The 19112-nt window shown below is 36.8% G+C and overlaps 2 protein-coding genes across 11 annotated transcripts; both read right to left on the reverse strand.

The window, feature by feature from the left end:
• Window positions 1-128: 128 nt before the first annotated feature.
• Window positions 129-16317, reverse strand: camk1a (calcium/calmodulin-dependent protein kinase Ia). 6 transcript variants are annotated; one of them, XM_056750207.1, is made up of 13 exons: window positions 16181-16317; window positions 14123-14236; window positions 7543-7674; window positions 5789-5863; window positions 5489-5627; window positions 4535-4661; window positions 4280-4355; window positions 4058-4170; window positions 3644-3722; window positions 3434-3521; window positions 3124-3295; window positions 2948-3015; window positions 129-2015 (listed from the first exon to the last, which is right to left on the reverse strand). In XM_056750207.1, the coding sequence occupies exons 2-13, from the start codon at window positions 14206-14208 to the stop codon at window positions 1911-1913; spliced, it is 1260 nt and encodes a 419-aa protein (XP_056606185.1). In that variant the 5' UTR covers window positions 14209-14236; window positions 16181-16317; the 3' UTR covers window positions 129-1910. The 6 variants fall into 6 exon arrangements, with proteins under 6 accessions (XP_056606185.1, XP_056606186.1, XP_056606182.1 ...); XM_056750208.1 differs by lacking the exon at window positions 16181-16317 and adding an exon at window positions 15480-16140 and having other exon boundaries at window positions 2948-3012; XM_056750204.1 differs by lacking the exon at window positions 16181-16317 and adding an exon at window positions 15480-16140.
• Window positions 16266-19039, reverse strand: LOC130424505 (uncharacterized). Of its 5 annotated transcripts, none has more exons than XM_056750215.1 (10): window positions 18930-19039; window positions 18284-18559; window positions 17944-18118; window positions 17701-17796; window positions 17475-17611; window positions 17132-17376; window positions 16898-17049; window positions 16610-16687; window positions 16434-16508; window positions 16266-16333 (listed from the first exon to the last, which is right to left on the reverse strand). In XM_056750215.1, coding segments are annotated over exons 1-8 (1116 nt in total). In that variant the 5' UTR covers window positions 18932-19039; the 3' UTR covers window positions 16266-16333; window positions 16434-16508; window positions 16610-16654. The 5 variants fall into 5 exon arrangements, with proteins under 5 accessions (XP_056606193.1, XP_056606189.1, XP_056606192.1 ...); XM_056750211.1 differs by adding an exon at window positions 16770-16813 and having other exon boundaries at window positions 16898-17376; XM_056750214.1 differs by lacking the exon at window positions 16266-16333 and adding an exon at window positions 16770-16813 and having other exon boundaries at window positions 16458-16508.
• Between the last annotated feature and the right edge of the window lie 73 nt (window positions 19040-19112).

The raw sequence follows: 19112 nt of genomic DNA on the forward strand, positions 1-19112 counted from the left end.
GTTGGAAGTCTGTTTTTGTTTGTTTGAAGAGTTAATTTGTATCTGAAAGTGCTGATCACATTCCCTTTGCATAGCACTTTAATGTGCTTTTATTTGCACCGTTCGCAAAGATTTTACCGGACACACAATGCATAGACAAGGAGTGTTTATTCATAACGTGCTACTGCCTGTTTATCTTCAAGGGTATAAATCATTGGCTCTTGCTTCTCAACTTCATCGATAACACATGATGCATTGCATCGATACATTGTAGCTTTTACAAAAAAAGATATACAATACATGTATACATCATCTTCCATGGAAAATACACATACTGTATTTGTGTCTCCTCTTCCTTGCGAAATCGGCAAGTGTGCGTACGTTCACGTGAAACAAGATGAGATATATATATATATATATTCTGACAAAATTTATGTTTACGCTTCAAAAAAAATGCTGGGTTGTTTCAACATTGTTGGGTCAAATATGGACAAATTCTTGGTTAACATTAATGTCCATATTTCAACAAACTATGAGTTGAAAAATAGTTTTTTAGATGAAAATATTCATCATATAGCTACTATTCTTAAGTTAAGTTTAACAAGAAATATGACTTTGAGGGGTGAATTTGCAAAGAAAATAGGTTACAGTTGGCTTCAAGTAAGTAGTGCTCTCATTGGCACAAATATGATTTACTGGTAAACAAGGTAATAAACGGTCTTGCATTGTTATTTTAGAAGAAATCCAGTTTAGGCCCGCACTCCAAATATTCTTAAATGTGCATTTTCGCTTTAAATTATAACATTTATATTCCACAAAGAAAAGACAAAAGATACAGATTCAGTCAAGTGCCAAAATATCATATGCCTCTATCTACATCACTTCATGGGCAATATTATCCGTCATATTTTGCTCATCCGCATAGTTTTACTGATAATAATGTGTATATTTTTATTTTGTTCATCGCTCTTGTAAACATATTTACGAGGTCATGCAAACATTAGACATCTTCATTAGAACAGTACATATTATGGCCAGAAACCCAAACAAAAGAACCTTTACAAAACGACCAGCTCACACGACATGCATCCAACCACAATATTTCACCACCACGTCCAAACCCCCCTCACCTCAACCTGGAAAAACTCATAATCATATATCAATAAATAATTTTAATAAAAGACGGCTTTGTTCCAAAGCCTGGTGAGTTAACTTGAGCCAGGTGCAGCACACCTACAGTATAATGCCGTAAAAATGCTTTCAGAATAGGCAGCTCACTTGGGTTTGGCTTGCTTCGGACTCTGAGAGTGGGTTGTTTTAGGCCCACACAGTCTAAAATTAGACTAAAATGAAATATTGAAAAGAGAGATTATACAGGTTTGTGACTGTATTTAATCCGGGTGTAAAAAATGCACCCAGACTCACAAACTCTGCAGTAGAGAACCAGTCTAAACCAGAGCACAAAATCCAGATTTCAAACAACTACATCCAATTGACCTCACAAAACAAATAACACATCGGATTAAGGCGAGAAAAGGTTAAAAACAAGACAACGTGACATTAAATTGATCTTAAATAGCAAATCTTTATAAAAGCTGGGTTTATTTGGACATTACACCTAGTTGCTACTCCAAAATGCTACGGCGACGACACCTGAAAGTGTTCTTTCTTGTGAAAAAAAGAATGAACTAACATTATAACCCATACACAACTAAAACTCTCTTTGGTTGGGCAACATAAATATAAATCGGACAAAATAAACAAGGGTTAAAACAGAGAAGTTAATTTCTGTCGGACTGTTTAAAGCCACATGTGAGTTGAGTTTCCCACCATCAGTACTAGCTCCATCAAGTGCATGTTACCAGGGAACTTCTCTCTGTGTTCCGGTTCAGACTGGTGCAATAGAAGTGCATTCGTGGGTTCCGCTGGGTTCAGAGATCTATTTCAGATCCTGCTGGTTGGTCGACAGCAGTAAGCACAGCTTCTGAGACTCTCTCTATCGGCACTGCCCCGACGTCCGTCTGTGGTGGGAGAACCTAAACATAAAAGAAGTGTATACAATGGCATGCATCTCCAGACAAACATCCTTCTGAGTGCCACAATATACCTGAATATATTGAGAACAACTGTGATATTAAAAACCATCATTATTGATACTGCATTATTTCTACACAAAGGCCCTGCTGCATAATAATAACATGAATACTTCAGCATCCTTTTAAAATTTTGCCTTAAGAGCCACAATTGTTACAAACTCTTTCTCTTTAGTCCCTACACTCAAATTTGAAGAGTGATTTTTTTCGCCAGGAAAAAATAAAAAGAAAAGAAAAATTTTGGCCGATGGGATTACTTTTTTGTCCATTTTAAGATTTTTTTTTACTGTGAAGTAAAAAAATAAGATACTGTGACTATTCACCCAAAAATGAAAATTCTGTTATGAATTACTCACTCTAGTTGTTTCAAATCTGTATAAATGTCTTTGTTTGGTTGAACACAGAGAAAGATATTTGGACTAATGCTTATAACCAAACAGTTCTTGGACCCCATTGACTACCATAGTAGAAATTGTTGTGTTTGACAGGAAAAAAAAATAAGTAATTTTTCCGACTATGGTAGTGGAATATGGGTCCACTAACTGTTTGGTTATAAGCATTCTTCCAAATATCTTTCTCTATGTTCATCAGAACAAAGAAATTTATACAGATTTAAAACAACTCGAAGATGAGTAGATGATGACAGAATTTATATTTATATGGAATAATATTTTTGGGTGAACTATCCCTTTAAGTAAAAGACTTGTTCATTTTAATAAGAAGGATGTATAGCATGTGATGTGCAATGTTGAGTTGTATTGGTAAGAGTTTGGGTCTAAAGTAGAGGTCTATACAAATATAACTTACGGGGTGAAGTTTGATCTGCATTTTCTTCGTAAATACATTGTTTCATTATGGAGTAACAAGATTAAAACCTGAGAAAACTCTGAATCAGATTCTGCTGATTGAAAACAGTCCCACCTACTGGCCAGAACAGGTACTGCTGGAATAAAACAAGGTCTTTAAAACATGCCATTGCTAATTAAAGAAAACTTTTTTCACACTGCTATAAAGGAAACCTATAAGCAACAGCTCAATGGCTAAACCATACCATTCTTTTCCACCTCCTCCTCTTCATCTTCCTCCTGCTCGAGCTCTTTTGCGGGGAGGAGCAGGTGTCTGTGATATGGGCTGGTGGTGTTGATTTGGCTCGGCCCCTCTAGGCTGGTGCTCAGCTGCAGTCTCCGCATGTGTCTGACCACCGCTGTCGCATTAAATGCTTGCTGGAAGGGCACGAGCAGTAATAACATGGCTCAAAAATGTTCACATACACATCTAAGAACATTTAGATGCAATTATATTTCTATTTCAACACCAGCTAGATATGTTTAAGTATAAATCTCTAGAATAAATGGAGATACCTTCCATTTGCTTTTGGCAAAGTTTTTCTTGATCTGTGCACTAACAGATTCGTGAATGTTCCTGTCCAGAGCTGTATCTCCAGAAATCCTTTAATATCAGAGGAAGGATGGTTACTAATGCAGGTGTGTTGAAAGATGAAAAATTATATAATAATAGTTTAAAGAAATGAATGCAAAATATGCAGAACACTTGCTTCTAGATAATCTTACCAGGGATGCTGTAACGCCTGTTCACATGTGTATCTGAAACATGGATCTTTCTCCATCAAGTGAGTGATGAAATCCTTGGCTGAGAAGAGATATAATCGAAAATAAGTTTCTCAACATATCCTATTGTCCAAACCTTCTAGTACAACTCTTTGAACATTACCCAAAAATACAATTCTGTCATTGTTTATTCTTCTTCATGTGGTTCAAAAACTGTTTATGACTCTTTGTTCTGTGGAACACAAAAGAAGATATTTTGAGAAATGTCTCTATGGTTTTGTGTTCATATGAAATCGGGTCCAGTGTCGTTTGGTTGTGAGTGTTCTTCAAAATATCTTCTTTTGTGTTCTTGTGTTCAGAATTGTCTAATCAAATCATAATTTTTCGAGCCAAAACTGTTGAACATGACTGAACTACCTGAGTCAGAGATGTCGTCCCAGTACGGCGAGTCAAATTCATATTCTGCTTTTAAAATCTGTTCAAACAGTTTGGCATCGATTTCATCATAAAATGGAGGATATCCACATAATCTGCAAAAGAAATACAAATGCAGACTAAACTAAAAAAAAAACTTGATTTTTAGACTGCTGTTACTTATTTAAACATATTTACAGATACTGTATATGTAATGTGACTTACAAAATATAGGAAATCACTCCTATGGACCAACAGTCTACAGCTTTACTGTATGGCTTTTGGGCCAAGACCTCAGGAGCTGAAAGAGAGAGAATATTTCAGCAAACCATCTATAAAGTTAGCTTTCATTTTGAGCTTTGTACAAAATAAGTGCATCAAAGAGACACTTGAATGGCTTTTCTAAAAGAAGTCAAGCTAAAAATGTAGATTACTGAACTCGTTGTGACAGATCAGAACAAAAATAGCCTTCGCTCGTACCCACGTATCCAGGCGTGCCACAGGCGGTTGACATCACGCTTCCTGAATCCTCGATCTTAGACAGGCCAAAGTCACTGATCATGATATTGGAGTCTTCTTCCATACTGTAATACAACAGATTCTCTGGCTGTGCAAATAAAGAAAGAATTGATCCGAGCTGAACATCATTTTGCCTGAATTGAATTAAATTGAGTCAGGTGGTACAGAAATTAATCTGCAATAGTTGGTGGACTTGGTTTGATATGTATACGGCTGACGATGCTCTCTTAAAGGTCCAGTGTGTCATTTTTTTAAGGAACTATTGAAAGAAATGCAATATAATAAAAAAAACGATGTCTTGTATTACCTTAGAATGAGCTATCTACATACACCGCAGGTCCCCTTACAGCAGGTTTCTACAGCAGACCTTAATGGACAGACTGCTCTATAGAGCGCATTTCGTAAATACTTTATCTCCTTCAGCAAAAAGAAGCGAAAATGTGACAACATCTTGTGCTGTGTCAGCCATCGTAGTGCTTCGAAAGGGAGAGGGGGGAAGTGGAGTGAGCCATTGGTTGCAATTCGCAACCTCACCACTAGATGTCGCTAAAATCTCCACATTGCTCTTTACATTTACATTTATGCATTAAGCCGAGGCCTTTGAGATCGAACCCATGACCTTGCCGTTGATAGCAACATGATCTAACCACTGATATTATGATAACATTTACAGCATCACTGGGTCCTTAACGGGGTCCTTTTGTCATTGCATACTACCATACCACTAAGTGTCTAGTATACATAGTACACCAATTTTTCTTTTATTCTTTAGCTGTATATCAAACACATATTTTATAATTGGTTGTTATGTCCTTTCATGGTGTAAAGAGGACAGAAGCATTTTTACAGCTTAAGGTTTGTCACATATGTATGTATCACAACAAATGTGATAATGAAAGAATGTCTCAGCATTACCTTCAGATCTCTGTGCACAATGCCCATATCATGGAGATACTTGACTGCATCTAAAATCTGGCGAATAAGTTTGCTGGCATCTCTCTCGGTGTAGAAGCCCTTTTCAACGATCCGGTCAAACAGCTCTCCCCCCGATACCCTGTTAACACACACACGAACGCACATACACACATTTACACCTTAGCTATAATAAAATAAGCATTCAGAAGAAACTGTGCATCATTAAAACATAATCTAATAGTACTTTTGTTGTATAAATGCCATTATGGTTAATGTTAAACTGAGTGCTGAGACACTTACAGCTGCATGACTAAGTACAAATGTGATTGACTCTCAAAGATGTCCTCCAGTGAAACAATATTCTCATGTTTTATTCTGGAGAAAAGCAACAGAGAGATAAAAAACTGTGATTAATAAACAGAGGAAATACCTGGAAAACAATCTTACGAGAAGAAATCTTAAATGAAGTGCATATTCTGTGTATTTTCTTTACTTAAAGGGATAGTTCACCCAAAAATTAAAATTCTGTCATCATTTATGCACCCTAAGATTTTACCAAACCAGTGTACATTTATTTTTAGAAATTTGGAAGAATATCAGATCTCACCCACCATTTACTGCAAAACAAATACAGAATCATTATTTTTGGGTGAAGTATCCCTTTAGAGCAACAAATCGTTTTTTGGATAAAAAACATAAATCAGTTATTGAACTGCTACATAATAAATCAGTTTTCATAACTTTCTCTCTTACGCAAAAGAAGACACTTTTAAGAAAGCTGGTTACAAAATAACTTTCATTGTATGGACACAAAACCAATTCAATTCAATGGGTACCGCCATTGTCCGGTTGGTGACAGAGAGTCAAAATTTATTGATTGCAACTTTAAGATAAAATGACCCAAAAATGTCCAATTCTATCATTATTCCCATTGCAGAAGGGTCAAATTTTCATTTTCCAGGCGTACTATCCTTAAATGTATTTTATTTTATTGCATGCAATGTGCACATGTTAGTGCATTGATATTTTAATGTGATTGATGTTCTGTCTTCCAGGAAATGTGATTGTTAACATCTTTGGAAGCTCTCTGTAACGTTCAATAGATCTTAGTTTTCTGTCTTCATTATGGCTTTCCGTCCCACTTTCTTATTTTTATTTCCCCATCTCATTCTCTTTCATACACCATCATCACGTCCATGCTGCAAAGCTCTCATCAGCCTTTAATTCAATATTCTGTTTTATCTCCCGTTTCGTCTTCACTCCTTCAGTCTCCTACTTTCACTGCAATTACAGTTCTTCACACCAGTTGTGGAATTCTCTTTCTGTTTTCGTCTCTCACTATCGCTCCTCTGTGTCTCACAATAATGCTGCGGGAACCTCCATACCATCTTTGCCACTGCGTGTGCTGTTTCCCTGGCAACAGAGACACTAAAAATAGGACTATTCTCCAGCACTCTTGACATTTCCGGTGCACACTTCCATGATTTCTAAGGCAATAGCACATTTTTATCGTACAGATACCACTTTAGCTTTTTTTCACTCTGAGAGCATTCGAACGGATCTTTCAGCTTCTTGACTGCCACTTTTTTTCCAAAGGAATCAAGGTCCTATATCGGCACACACATCTTGACTGAAGGCTACTCGCTCTAAAAACAAAGCATTGTTATCCGTTATTGGCCCCAGTGATCAAATGGTTTAATCCCAAATAAGGGCTCTCAAAAACGCTTTTATCCAAGCAACTTACAGTGTTTTTAAAGTTCAACGTATACTTTTCAGTATATGTGTTTTCTGGGCCTCAAACCCATGACCTTTGCACTGCTAATGCAATGCAGATACAACGCAATGTTAACTTTAGCTCATTTTCTTACTTTTTGAGAGGAAAACAAAAATGTATGTGTCGGAATGTATTTTAAAATCTCTTAAACCAGATTCAAAGTCAAATCTCCTGAATAAATTTTTCAGAGCAAACAAGGACATTAAGGCAAACTGTGTTTTAAATATATATAGACCTATCTCTTATGACCGTACAAGCTCTAGAGAGAGTCGCTTCTGACCTGTGTAGCACAGCAATCTCGTTCTCAATGCTGTTCTCCTTTCCCTCCAAAGCTTTCTTAGGGATGCATTTAATTGCTACGAGTCGCTGGGTCTTCTTCTCCTCGGCCAGGAAAACCTCAGAGAACGCTCCCCTGGTGGAGAGAAAAGAACTAGTTAGTCCTGTTGTATATTTAGCTTACATAATAAAGACTAGGGTAGTGAGCCTGCATAGGTCAACATTCTGTATTAAATATCCTACCCACATTGGACCGCCACACGCCACATTTTTGATTCTCAGTTGGGTATTTTATTGATATAAATATTTAAGTCATATTCCAGATTTCTAACACTCTTTTCCTGTTAAGAAAACTTTCCTAGATACCAAAAACAAAACCTTAAAAATAACGTTCTGGAAATCATTTTTTTTTATTTCGGGAATGTTCTGGAAACCAAATATGATTAGTTTGAAACCAAATGTCTGCACCCGCAGGTAAGCAGGTAAAATATGAGCTGCCAAAGTAAGTTATCAGACTTAGATTTTAAATAGCCAAGAACGCCCCCCACAAAAAAAAACCTGCATACATAATATAACAAAACTGGAATAGTTCACAGATGTTGCTCATGATCATTTATGAAAATTGCTGGAAAAGATGTGAGTGTATGTATAATTCAACTCTGACTATTGTGTAACCAACGTTGAAACATTTATAAAAGTAGTATTTCTTTGCTGTTTGTGCAACAGAAATATTGTGAACGGCTGATATTTTTTGCAGGTCAGACTTATCAGGAAAACATGATGATTTTTGTTTTGTAGTTGTACCCTCCAGAGAGACTCATCTCGCGCAAAGGCGAACATGAAGAAACGAAAAAGGCAACCATAACAAGCTGTGTTGTTAACAAGCAAGTTTATTCACCCATGCAACATTTTTTGGGTATCAGCATTTGAGTGCGTTCGTCTATTTTTGGCATCCTTTCAAGTTTTTACCCTTAGATGAAGACAAGCGCATTAATTCTCATTTAAGGGCATAAATAGCGAGTCTGTGTGTTAAAACAGTGTCGTGTATAATCTAGTTGTCCCAAACACACACTCCCTAAACAGCCTTCTTAATCACATAGGGAGCAATTAAACATAAAATTTGCCTCTGAGGAAAAGAGATAAAAACAAAGAATACATAACAGTAGAGGAAACATCTTTCCTCTCTTGCAACGCTGAAATCTCACATTGTGTTAATGAGTGCTCTTATTATCATGTCAAACAGTTTCACTGATCCTTGTTTTACAAGTGTTTAAAAACAACATCACCTACAATCATATCTAAGAAATATGCTAGAATATTGGTAGTAGTCTTTATAGATATTGGCTAATATGCAACCACTTATATAGAACTCAGTAGCAATGCCTTAGCAACCACCAAAAACACCATAGCAACCCCACAGCAACGTACTACTTCAATCATTCAACCGCATACCACCCTATAGCCCAAGTTACACCCTAGCATTGTGTAACCAACTTGCTCAATCAAATACATCTCACATATTTTTCAGGGAAAGAAACTGGAAATTTATGGCTAAGATGACTGTTTCAATTAAAACCGTGATATTTTGTTATTATTGTTGAAATGAAATGGAAAACTACAGTGACCTGGAAGCCAGAGCTAGTGACTCATGGTCACAGCAGGGTTGTTTATTGAGAAGGAACATTCATACAGAGCAGCAGCTGTCAACAAACTTTCTGATGGACTCAAATCACAGAGTTATCGAGGCGCCTTAAGTGGAGGGGGGGGTTGGTGGGCAAAAAGCAGGTCGAGAAGAAAAATGAGAGAGAGAGAGAGAGAGAGAGAGAGAGAGAGAGAGAGAGGAAACAGAGAGAGCGAGCGCAGCACTGTTGCCGTGAGACATGGTGTAATTAAGGCCTCCCATGACTTCCTGTGGGTAAAGAGGATGAGAGATGTGGAGAACGGAGATTGGGAAATGATACAAGACGGACAGTGTGGGTGTTTGTGTCTCTAAATAAGACAATTATTTATACAAATATAATAAAAGAGTCAATAAAATACAGGACATTTGAGAAAGAACATTTTTTCATTCGATGCTTAGTTCAAGCAAAAATTAAATTCTTGCATTAACTACAACACTCTCAGTGGTTGTGTGTCCATACAATTGAAGTCAATGGGGGCCTATGTTGTTTGGTTATGAATTTTCTTCAGAATACCTTCTTTTATGTTCTGCAGAACAAAGAAAGTCAGACAGGTTTGGATTTACAGGAGGGTGAATGAATGATGAAAGAGGATGATGGGCCAAGAAAATTACTATTATTTTAGCATTCTCTTTAAATGAAGGGTGCTTCACGGTGCCCTAGAATAACCTTTTTTGTCTAAATGGTTCAATAAAGAACCTTTAACATCCGAAGAACCTTTCTGTTGCACTAAAGGTTCTTTGTGGCAAAAAAGGTAATTCTAATTATAAAAAGGTAAGAACGAAATGATTCCTTTGACTGAATGGTTCGTTATGAAACCAAAAATTGTGAAACCAAAAATGCTGAAGAATATTTTTTTTAAAAATTTAAATGTGCTGGTTTAGCCGCTATAAGCTCATGGTTTTACAAACTGACAATATTATAATGACAATATATAAAATCTGATAAGAAATACCAGTTTGCGAAATCAAGCGGTATAACAAGCTGTATGTTTTGTACAGCTAAAAATAACTCAAAGCGGATGAAACCGTAACATATTCAATTTAGAAAATGGCTGCACCTGCTCCTAAATTGAAAATCAACACACCCAGGCCAATTGTATATATGGATTTGCTTTAATAGTTTTATTTCCTACAGTTTGTAAAATATATTTTAGTAAAAATGACTTATTATTATTCTTACACATGCTTCGGAGTCTCTCTGAACCTAAAAAACACGCAGCCAATTTTAACAGAGCACAAACTCCCTTATTGTCCTTCTCTCTTGTAAACAAAGCTGCATTGTTATGTTTATTAATCCATTCTTGTCCTGTTAGTGGCAATGGAGCCAATAGTCATAATGAAGCGTTTGTGAAAGCTGATTTTCTTCTTTCTCCTCATTCATCCTCTGACCAGAACAAATGTTGTCACAAGTTGTTTGATCAGATTTTTCAATTATTTTTGACCATATTAGCAATCAGATTAGATTGTGCTTTTACTAACAACTAACAAAAAGAAAACGATCCCATATTATGGTTAACATAACCCTGCTAAATATTTCACCAGGCTTAACATTTTGACCCTCATAATCTATATAAACATGATCTATTTTTGTCATAAAATTTGTATAAAATCCTTCCACTTTTACAGAAAGTTTTAGAAACAACATATTTTTTGATGCATGAGATCTCACATTTAGGTTAGGCCTTAAACAAAGTAGATTGTTAAAAATACATTAGAAAAATCCTTACAGGTCTGAATCTTAAGACAAAACAATGACACTGACATATTCAAAGATTTTTCTTTTAGTTAAAACATCTTAAACATGCATTTTAGTCTGGGATTAGACCTAAGCCTTTTCTGGGAAAAGTAAGCTAAAATAAATTTAAACCTTTTTTCAATTACAGAATAAGACATTTCAGAATTGTTAAATAACCTTGAAAATGGTACAAACTAGGGCTTTCAAATGATTAACTTTAAGTAATCGCATTCAGAATAAAGCTTGTGTTTACATAATATACTGTATGTCTGTGTACTGAGAATATTAATTTTGTATTTTTAAACGCAAAAACATACACATACATGTATATTAAGAAAAATATAAAAATGAATGAACGTTTATACATCATTTCAATTATTTGTAAATATAAATAAATAAACAAACACATCTTAATATTGTTTGTATTTGTGTTTATAAATACACAATTAATATGCACAGTACACAGACATACTGTATATTATGCAAACACAAACTTTAGTTAATCGTTTGACAACCCTAGTACAAACATTTTCAATAATGTAAAAACCAAAATTAATACCAAGGTCATGATTCAAGCATGTTTGTATAATATATTGTTTCCATTTTCATCACTGCCTAAAACTAAACTTTATCCTCATTGATTCTCATCTGTTTCTGGAAATATTTGAGACATTTATATTTACCGTCTTCAGAATAAATCAATTGACTCTGCTCACAGAATTCACGGGTAAACCAATTCCATAATCTTCTGCAGAAAAGAGGCTTTCTGTCAACATATACGGTTCAGTCAAATCCTCTGAACAGAGCAGTTCTGTCAGGCTACTCAAAGCTGCAACAGTGAATTACTCTCTGATTCTCACAAGGAAAAACAAAGCTAGATTACAAATTTCCCTACACAGAGAACTTCTTCCACTTTCCGTCTACAATTAACAACTTTTGATTTATAACCCATTTAAGGCCCCTTCATCCTAAAGCCTATCATGCTGTTTAACCCCAATATTTCCCGAATGCTTCTGCATTGCTATTGGTATTACAAACCTCAAGAAGATAAGTTTAGGATGTGTGCATGGTCTCTTTCTCTCTGTGTTTCTGCTGATGGGGCAGACCAGTCCCAGTTGCAGCAATCCTGCCTACTACACACTCTGCTTCAATTCATTCAGCTCTCTGTAGAATACATTGTGTATGCATACAAAAAAGCTCCTCGGCACAAGCAAAAATGTATTATTGCCATTGATAGCACCATTGCAGCACTAACAATTACCTGCTCTACTAGTCCAGCCGAGTCTCAACCTTGCCAAAATTTTTTTTGGGAACTATCACTTTAATACAGAGGCATTATGGACTGTTGGTGCAACACTGACAACCCCCCGAATGATATTTCACAGTGGTGTAAAGAATGTGTCTCTGGTTAGTGTAGCACAAAGCAATGCAGGCTTCCAAAGAAGGAGATTTTCATGAGGCTGTCCATGTGAACTCAAGCTGAAGTAAGCGTGCCCAAATGATTACGTTATGCCATCTGAAAGAGCAGTCATTCTGACCGGGGGAGAGGACAGACACTCTTCGTAAACCCGATGAATAGTGCATGCGTCTGCACAGGCGTCCGAAGGTTTCCACCGCTGTTTAACACTGGTGTCTTTCCCCCAAGCTGTGCCTTGAAGGTCGGTGGGCTACTTCCCACCCAACATCACCCTCTCATGTGCCTCGTGAAAGATGTTGCACGAGTGCCACTAAAATCCGGCATGGCAGACCACTCGGTCCATCTGTCCACATATCTCGCTGGCTCTCTGCCACCCTCTGTTATGAGTCGCAAGGGATGCAGCGATTGTAACTGTTAACGTACGCACTCCACCTACGCAGTCTGCGGTATAAATATGTCTGCGATATAAAAAGGTCTGTGCACTTAAGGTCAACGTAGACTGAATGTTGACTCCGGATGAGTAATGTGGCGAAGCATCGCCGAATCTCTCACTACATCATAACAAAGATGGGAATAAATGCAATTTTGTAAACACACAGGGTCACTGTTTGACTTCTGATTTGCTTAATTTGCATAATTTCACTTATTGTTGAAGCTGTGTTATTATTTTTATGACAAGACTGTATTAGTCAACTTGCATTTACAATGCAGTTCATTTCCAGTTGACATGACATGCATTGCAATGACAGCATGTTTCCCGCAGCATGACATGCGTTATTTAATCTGCATAACATTTATGCACTTTTCTAATTTATTTTTAAAGACATATTACTGTATATAGACAATGTGTTTTATTAAAATATAGAAAATTAAGCTACGTGACCTTTAAAGGTATAGTTCACCCAAATATGCATCACATATTACATTGTGTCATCATTTATTCACCCTCTTGTCATTTCAAACCTTTATGACTTTCTTTCTTCTGCAAAACACAAAAATATATATATTTTGAAGAAAGTTGGTAACTAAACTGTGCCGGATCCCATTCACATTACAAAACCAATGCAAGTAAATGGGTGCCGGTTACCAACATTTTTCAAAATATCTTCTTTTGTGTTCTGAAGAAGAACAATGACAAAAGAGTGAGTAAATGATGACAGAGTTTTCATTTTTGTGTGAACTGCCAATTGAAAATTTCTAAAAATGTGTCTTAATCTATAGTCTTATTTACTTGTTAATTTAACCCGTGGCTTAAGTGACACTCATAAATAATTTAAAAGTCACTGTAAATGCATGTACTGTAATTCCCGGTATTGACAGCCAACCAAAGTGCTGCTCTGAGTTGATATTATTCACAGTTTGCAAAGTGAGAAAAAAAGAATCTAACCCACATACCGTACATAGATGAGTTCTTTTCTGATGTGTCTCAGTTATAATGAATGCCAACCAGACATATTGTGATTCTAAATCATCTAAAACAAATGACATCTTTTGAGGGCAAATATACAGCTACAGATGGACTACTTGTTGATCACATAGTTGGCATAACTCAAAGTCTGTGATGTCATGAGTGAAAAATAGATGTGATTTTCCATCAGTGATGAGTTTCATGGGGCTTTGATGTCTTTGAACACATACTGAAGGTATGAACTAAAGATTTTCTTAAAAGCCCACATGTATCCAAAAATAAAAAAGTAAAAAAGCACTTCAATTAATTGTTCAAATTACCACGAGAAAACACAAACACTCACGTTCCCAAGACCTCCTTGAAATCGTAATTCTCCTTAATATCAGTTGTCTTCTTTTTCCATCCATTTTCATCCTCTCCTAAAGGCATCGTACAGTTGGTTTGTAATTCTGAGAATCTAAAAAAGCCAGAATATATCAATCATTAGCCGTGAATCAGAAAACTAAAGTTTATGGGTAATAAATAAGAAATCGTGGCGATCTTGACCATGCACTTGGCACATAGGTCAGTTGTGACCTCTTTGACAAGAATTGGAGAATTGTGCCGACAACTGAAACAAAACATTTATATTCCTTTAAAGGTAAAAACACTGAAACTAACTGAAAATCTCAACAAGTCACAAGTGGCCTTATTTGAAGTTAATAAAGGATCTAAATTGATTTACAGGACAATCAATATTTTTCTAGGCAGACACACCACTCTTGAACTGACAGATAGTACTTATTGATATTTTCCGACGGATGAATTGCATGAAACATCACAAGACAAAGGAAATAAACAGATCACAGGAGGAAACAAATATGATTAAGTGCATCAGACAATATGATCAGCAGCATTTGCGAAAACGTGACAATCCATTAAACTTTTAAAGTGCATTCAAGATATAGACGCGTGTTTCATGGGATTCGAACCCACAGGCAATCGCACTGTTTTAACAACTGAAGGAACGTATAGTGATATTATATGCCATACTACGCTCCATTCCCATTGCACCAAACCATTTCAGAACAATAGCCTTCGTCTTAGGTGACTACAACAATTAAAAATCACCCGCAATATTACACAAAGGATCCTTTGCATTGACAAAAAGTAAAGCAATGCTGAGCAACCTTACCAGTGCTTGTCAGTGGTCCGCATCTAGGCTATATTGAATAAGCAATGAATTATGTCAACGGACACATACTGTTCGCTTGTGTCCACTGCGCATCGATGCGCATGCAGTCTGCTGCCACCTGCACTAAACATGTTTTAGGAACAAACAGCGAGGTAAGCTATAACAATAACGTGAACTAACAGATCAAGCAAATATCTCTTTTAAATCGACGAGGCAAACGCTGCAGTGATTTTCACCGACAATACTGCCGAGGTCATAAAGCTTTGGCCAATGCGCTTTAAACAAACGACTTTTCCTAAAGCGCAAGAGCACAAGGAAGCCTATGTGATGTACATGTAAACCTCTATATTTCTTCAAATCGATTCGTGTAGTAGAATTAGCCCACCTGTAATCTGTAGACCCCTGATGCGCGATGTGGACTGATATTGTATAAAGACATTAATGAATGTACATAAACACATTGGTGAAAACACAAATTCTGTGGCTAAATGTAAATCATTCACACAAAAAACTTCACACGGTATACCTGATGGACTGTTCCCGATGTTCCTCTTCTGGCGTTTTTGTCTATCCGCAATTCTCCTCCGACGCAAGAGTTGCGGGATCGACCCTGACGTCTGGACTCTGGAGGAGTGTCTCTCACATAAAACCTCATACTACCATACGGGTGACCTCACAAAACCAGGAGCATTTCATGCAAGATACTGTGTTTTAAAAGTGAACGAGGTTTATCACACGGAATGACGAAGTTACTTAAAAATAATAATAAATTATACTTAAAAACACATTTACAGTAGTACACTTTTTATATGCATGTTTTTCTGCTGTATTATTTTTTTTATATTTATTTGGATTGATTATATAGTCTAAAGCAACCTTAAAAAAGTGCCACACATGACCTCCTCCCATGTACATCATCCTAATACATGACACTGAGCCACTGACCAAATGTATGCAATAGGTATATTTTTGTTTTTAGGTCATGCAACCACCAAGGTTAGTCATTTGCTCATCACCTCTGAAGAATGCATTTAAGAACGTTATCTTTATTTATGATATATAAACAACAATAGGATACATTCAAAAGTCACCAAGCAAGGAACATTATTTATAACCCTAAATGATCTTTGTACAACATAGACCCGCAAGAACTCGGCATTAGAGGACATAGAAAGAAACACATTCTCTGGGCCCACTGAGAACGTTTAAGGTAAATCTAAAACTTGCCTATTGTCACCAGTTTTAACTTGACCGGGTGGTTGCCTCAAGTATGAAGGCTCTGTGAAATTCTTCTTCTCTTTGCGTCTTGTTTGGGTACTATTTCACTGCGCCAGCCATGCTGATTCTGGTTTGCAGTGAACTCCATTGTGGCCATGATATCTTTAAAAAAGTAATGAAAGGTGGCTTTTGAGCATACACTTTCAATTACTGTCTCATAATTGCACAACTATTCAAAATATGTCCAAATATATTTATGCACCTTTCTCCTTTTTGATACCCAGCTTTGTCCACTGCTGCTTTTTGACTAAATTTAGTGACACATTATCTTCAACATCTGTAGAAAAGTAAAGAAACATGCTATCGAGCATGAGCTTTCCTCGAGCATGAGGAAAGAAATGCATGTTTTCAATATATTTAAACGATTGTTATACGTACCTTCCTCTTTTTTAATAACCAGATCTTCCCCTTGCTGCTCGGAGACTAAATTAATTTCAGATGCATCATTTTCAACCTCTGTAAAAACATGTTTTGGAGCATAAACATTCATTCACTGTAAACGATGTAAAGGACTGTTGAGTCCAAATCATTTACGTACCATCCTTGTTTTTGATAACAAGTCTTCCCTTTGCTGCTCGGCGACTAAATTTATAAAAACCAAAGCAAAAAACACTTTCACGCTGTCTCTTTTTCAAAGGCCTCTGTAGTCAAAATATGTTTACCGACCTTTCTCATTTTCAGTAGCCGGCTCTTCCCCTTGCTGCTGGGTGACTGAATTTCTTGTGGACACATCGGTTTCAATCTGAGCAGGAGACATACGTGCAAACTGGATCCATGCCAGCAGAACGTCACCCATGGTCTGAATGTTAGTGGTCCATCTGGTCTTATCAATGATGGGCTGGATTTGAGATGGCTTGGGTTTGGCATCAGTCTCCCTGGCATCAGTCTCCCTATACTTACCCAGTACATATCGCACACGCTGTTTATACTGCACACCTCTCCATTGGAAATACAATCTACGGTTTTTCACAAAACCTGCGTCTGTTGCCTGCTTTAGTGAAGGAGCTTTTCCATGCAATGTGACAGGAAACTTATCCTCGAAGGCAAACCATGAACTTAAAGGTGAGATACATTCAGCACTCTGCTGCTCCTCTGGCATTGCAACATATGTTGGGGGTCCCCTTCTCTGCGCCACTGATTCATATCTGTTCCCATCAATTGGACGATAAGGTCATAAATCGTAAAAGCATAAATTGAATCCAAATCCAAATATGAGCGCTGTTGCTTTCACAGGAATACTCACTTTCTCAACAAGTTATTCACATCTGCAATGGGATTCGAAAGGGGTCCTGATGAGGTCAAGAAGAAGTTCTCATGTTTCTTTTTGTAGCTGTTCTTCAAATACCCAGGCCTTATGTTACAGAAGTAACAGTCTAAAAACTTTGGCATAAGAGGCATTTTAAAATGCACATTCTCTTAATACTGCCTGACCTGTTAATAATTTGATAAGAAAATGTGTAATCGCTTACCATGTGTTCCGTCTCGCTGAGTTTTAAAGTCTGTTCTTTAGCAAGCTGTAAAAGGACGTTGTCTCCGTCCTGTCTTCTATTATTCCAATCCTGTACCTGTGAAAAAAATTCAACAACAAAAAAAGCATCGCCGTGTTCACAATCTAAGAACAAGTCAAAGTCTGTCACTGTTTACCTGGGGACAACTAAGACTTAATCCAAATCAGTCTGTCGAGATGCAAAAGTTAAGAAGCACTTGCTCACCTTGAATTCAACAATGCTCTTGGGAGACTGTTTGTGCATATACAACAATGTGGCCACACAATAATTGCGGAAGGTTGTCTGGTTCTTACTAGGAACACTTTTTTTTTCAACAAGTCTTTTGTAAACATCTTCCATTTCCACCTTTGCCAGAACAATCACCTTCTTCTTGGTGGAACTACGGAAAATCATAAAAAGGTATGGTCCACGTTTATCTGTCAAATGACCTTCTCAAAATAAATACCTTACTGGGAAATAAAAGACATATGATAGCTAAAGACAAGAGTTAAAGTAGAAAATGAATTATGTAATTCATTAACATTAGGAACCATCCACAGAATACCTTTTCTGATTCGTAACGAAAAATCCCTGTTTCTCAAAATACTCGGCCAAGTCACAGAGCGAAGCGTTCCTCTTCACAATCTTCTTCACCTCTGCAATGTTAATAATCCTTCCCTCTTTCGACCACTTCATCTGCAATTCTATGGCCCTCATCACTTCTTGATCAATAAGCTGAGCATCAACATTCTCCTTCATGCATGCTGTTCTCAGATGATCAGAAAGACCGGACTGGGGCTTGCCACACAGAAGGCAGTAAACTTCCTGATCCCAACCATTCCTAAACACAACACGGATTTAACTGTCACCAATTAAAATGTTTAACATTTCCCGATAATACAATAGAGAATACACACACATAATAAAGAAAAAAATGTAGATGTGATCTTTCATGTCATGATTTTACATAAGGTTTTGACATGGCTTTGTAAATTATACAAACAATAGTGCAAAATTAATACTCTACAACAAATGAAACAATATTGTAGTAACGTAAGTGTTACCTATAAACTGAGGTCAAACTGTATGTTCTATACATTACGACATTTTACTGTATCACAATATTGAATCATGTTGCATGATACATTTCATTAGATCGTAACGTTAGCAGAACTACAAAAAAGAGCAACTGATGCTGTGAATGCGCTTACATCTTTCTTTGAAACTACTTTTTTGCTTCTTCACGATGAGCAACAATTGAACTCAACATTCGGCTCGAGTCAAATCAAATCAGCGTTAAGTCGTTCTGCCCCCTAGCGCAACGCTAGTAAATATGGGGCGGGGCCTGATTAAATTCTCTTCCGGTGTCGTATCACGAAGGAGGCGGGACTTTT

This window comes from Triplophysa dalaica, chromosome 6, assembly GCF_015846415.1.
Source record: "Triplophysa dalaica isolate WHDGS20190420 chromosome 6, ASM1584641v1, whole genome shotgun sequence".
Lineage (NCBI taxonomy): Eukaryota > Metazoa > Chordata > Actinopteri > Cypriniformes > Nemacheilidae > Triplophysa > Triplophysa dalaica.

What these genes read in the sequence shown, in the direction of transcription:
- camk1a (XM_056750207.1), bottom strand. Translation starts at nt 14,208, where the DNA reads ATGCCTTTAGGAGAGGATGAAAATGGATGGAAAAAGAAGACAACTGAT. An exon ending in TGGCACGCCTGGATACGTGG is followed by an intron (nt 4,356 to 4,534) that starts GTACGAGCGAAG and finishes TCTCTCTTTCAG; the next exon opens with CTCCTGAGGTCTTGGCCCAA. An exon ending in CTGATTCAGAGTTTTCTCAG is followed by an intron (nt 2,016 to 2,947) that starts GTTTTAATCTTG and finishes TTTTATGTTTAG; the next exon opens with GTTCTCCCACCACAGACGGA.
- LOC130424505 (XM_056750211.1), bottom strand. An exon ending in TTCGTTACGAATCAGAAAAG is followed by an intron (nt 18,119 to 18,283) that starts GTATTCTGTGGA and finishes GATTTTCCGTAG; the next exon opens with TTCCACCAAGAAGAAGGTGA. An exon ending in AGAGCATTGTTGAATTCAAG is followed by an intron (nt 17,797 to 17,943) that starts GTGAGCAAGTGC and finishes TTTTTTTCACAG; the next exon opens with GTACAGGATTGGAATAATAG.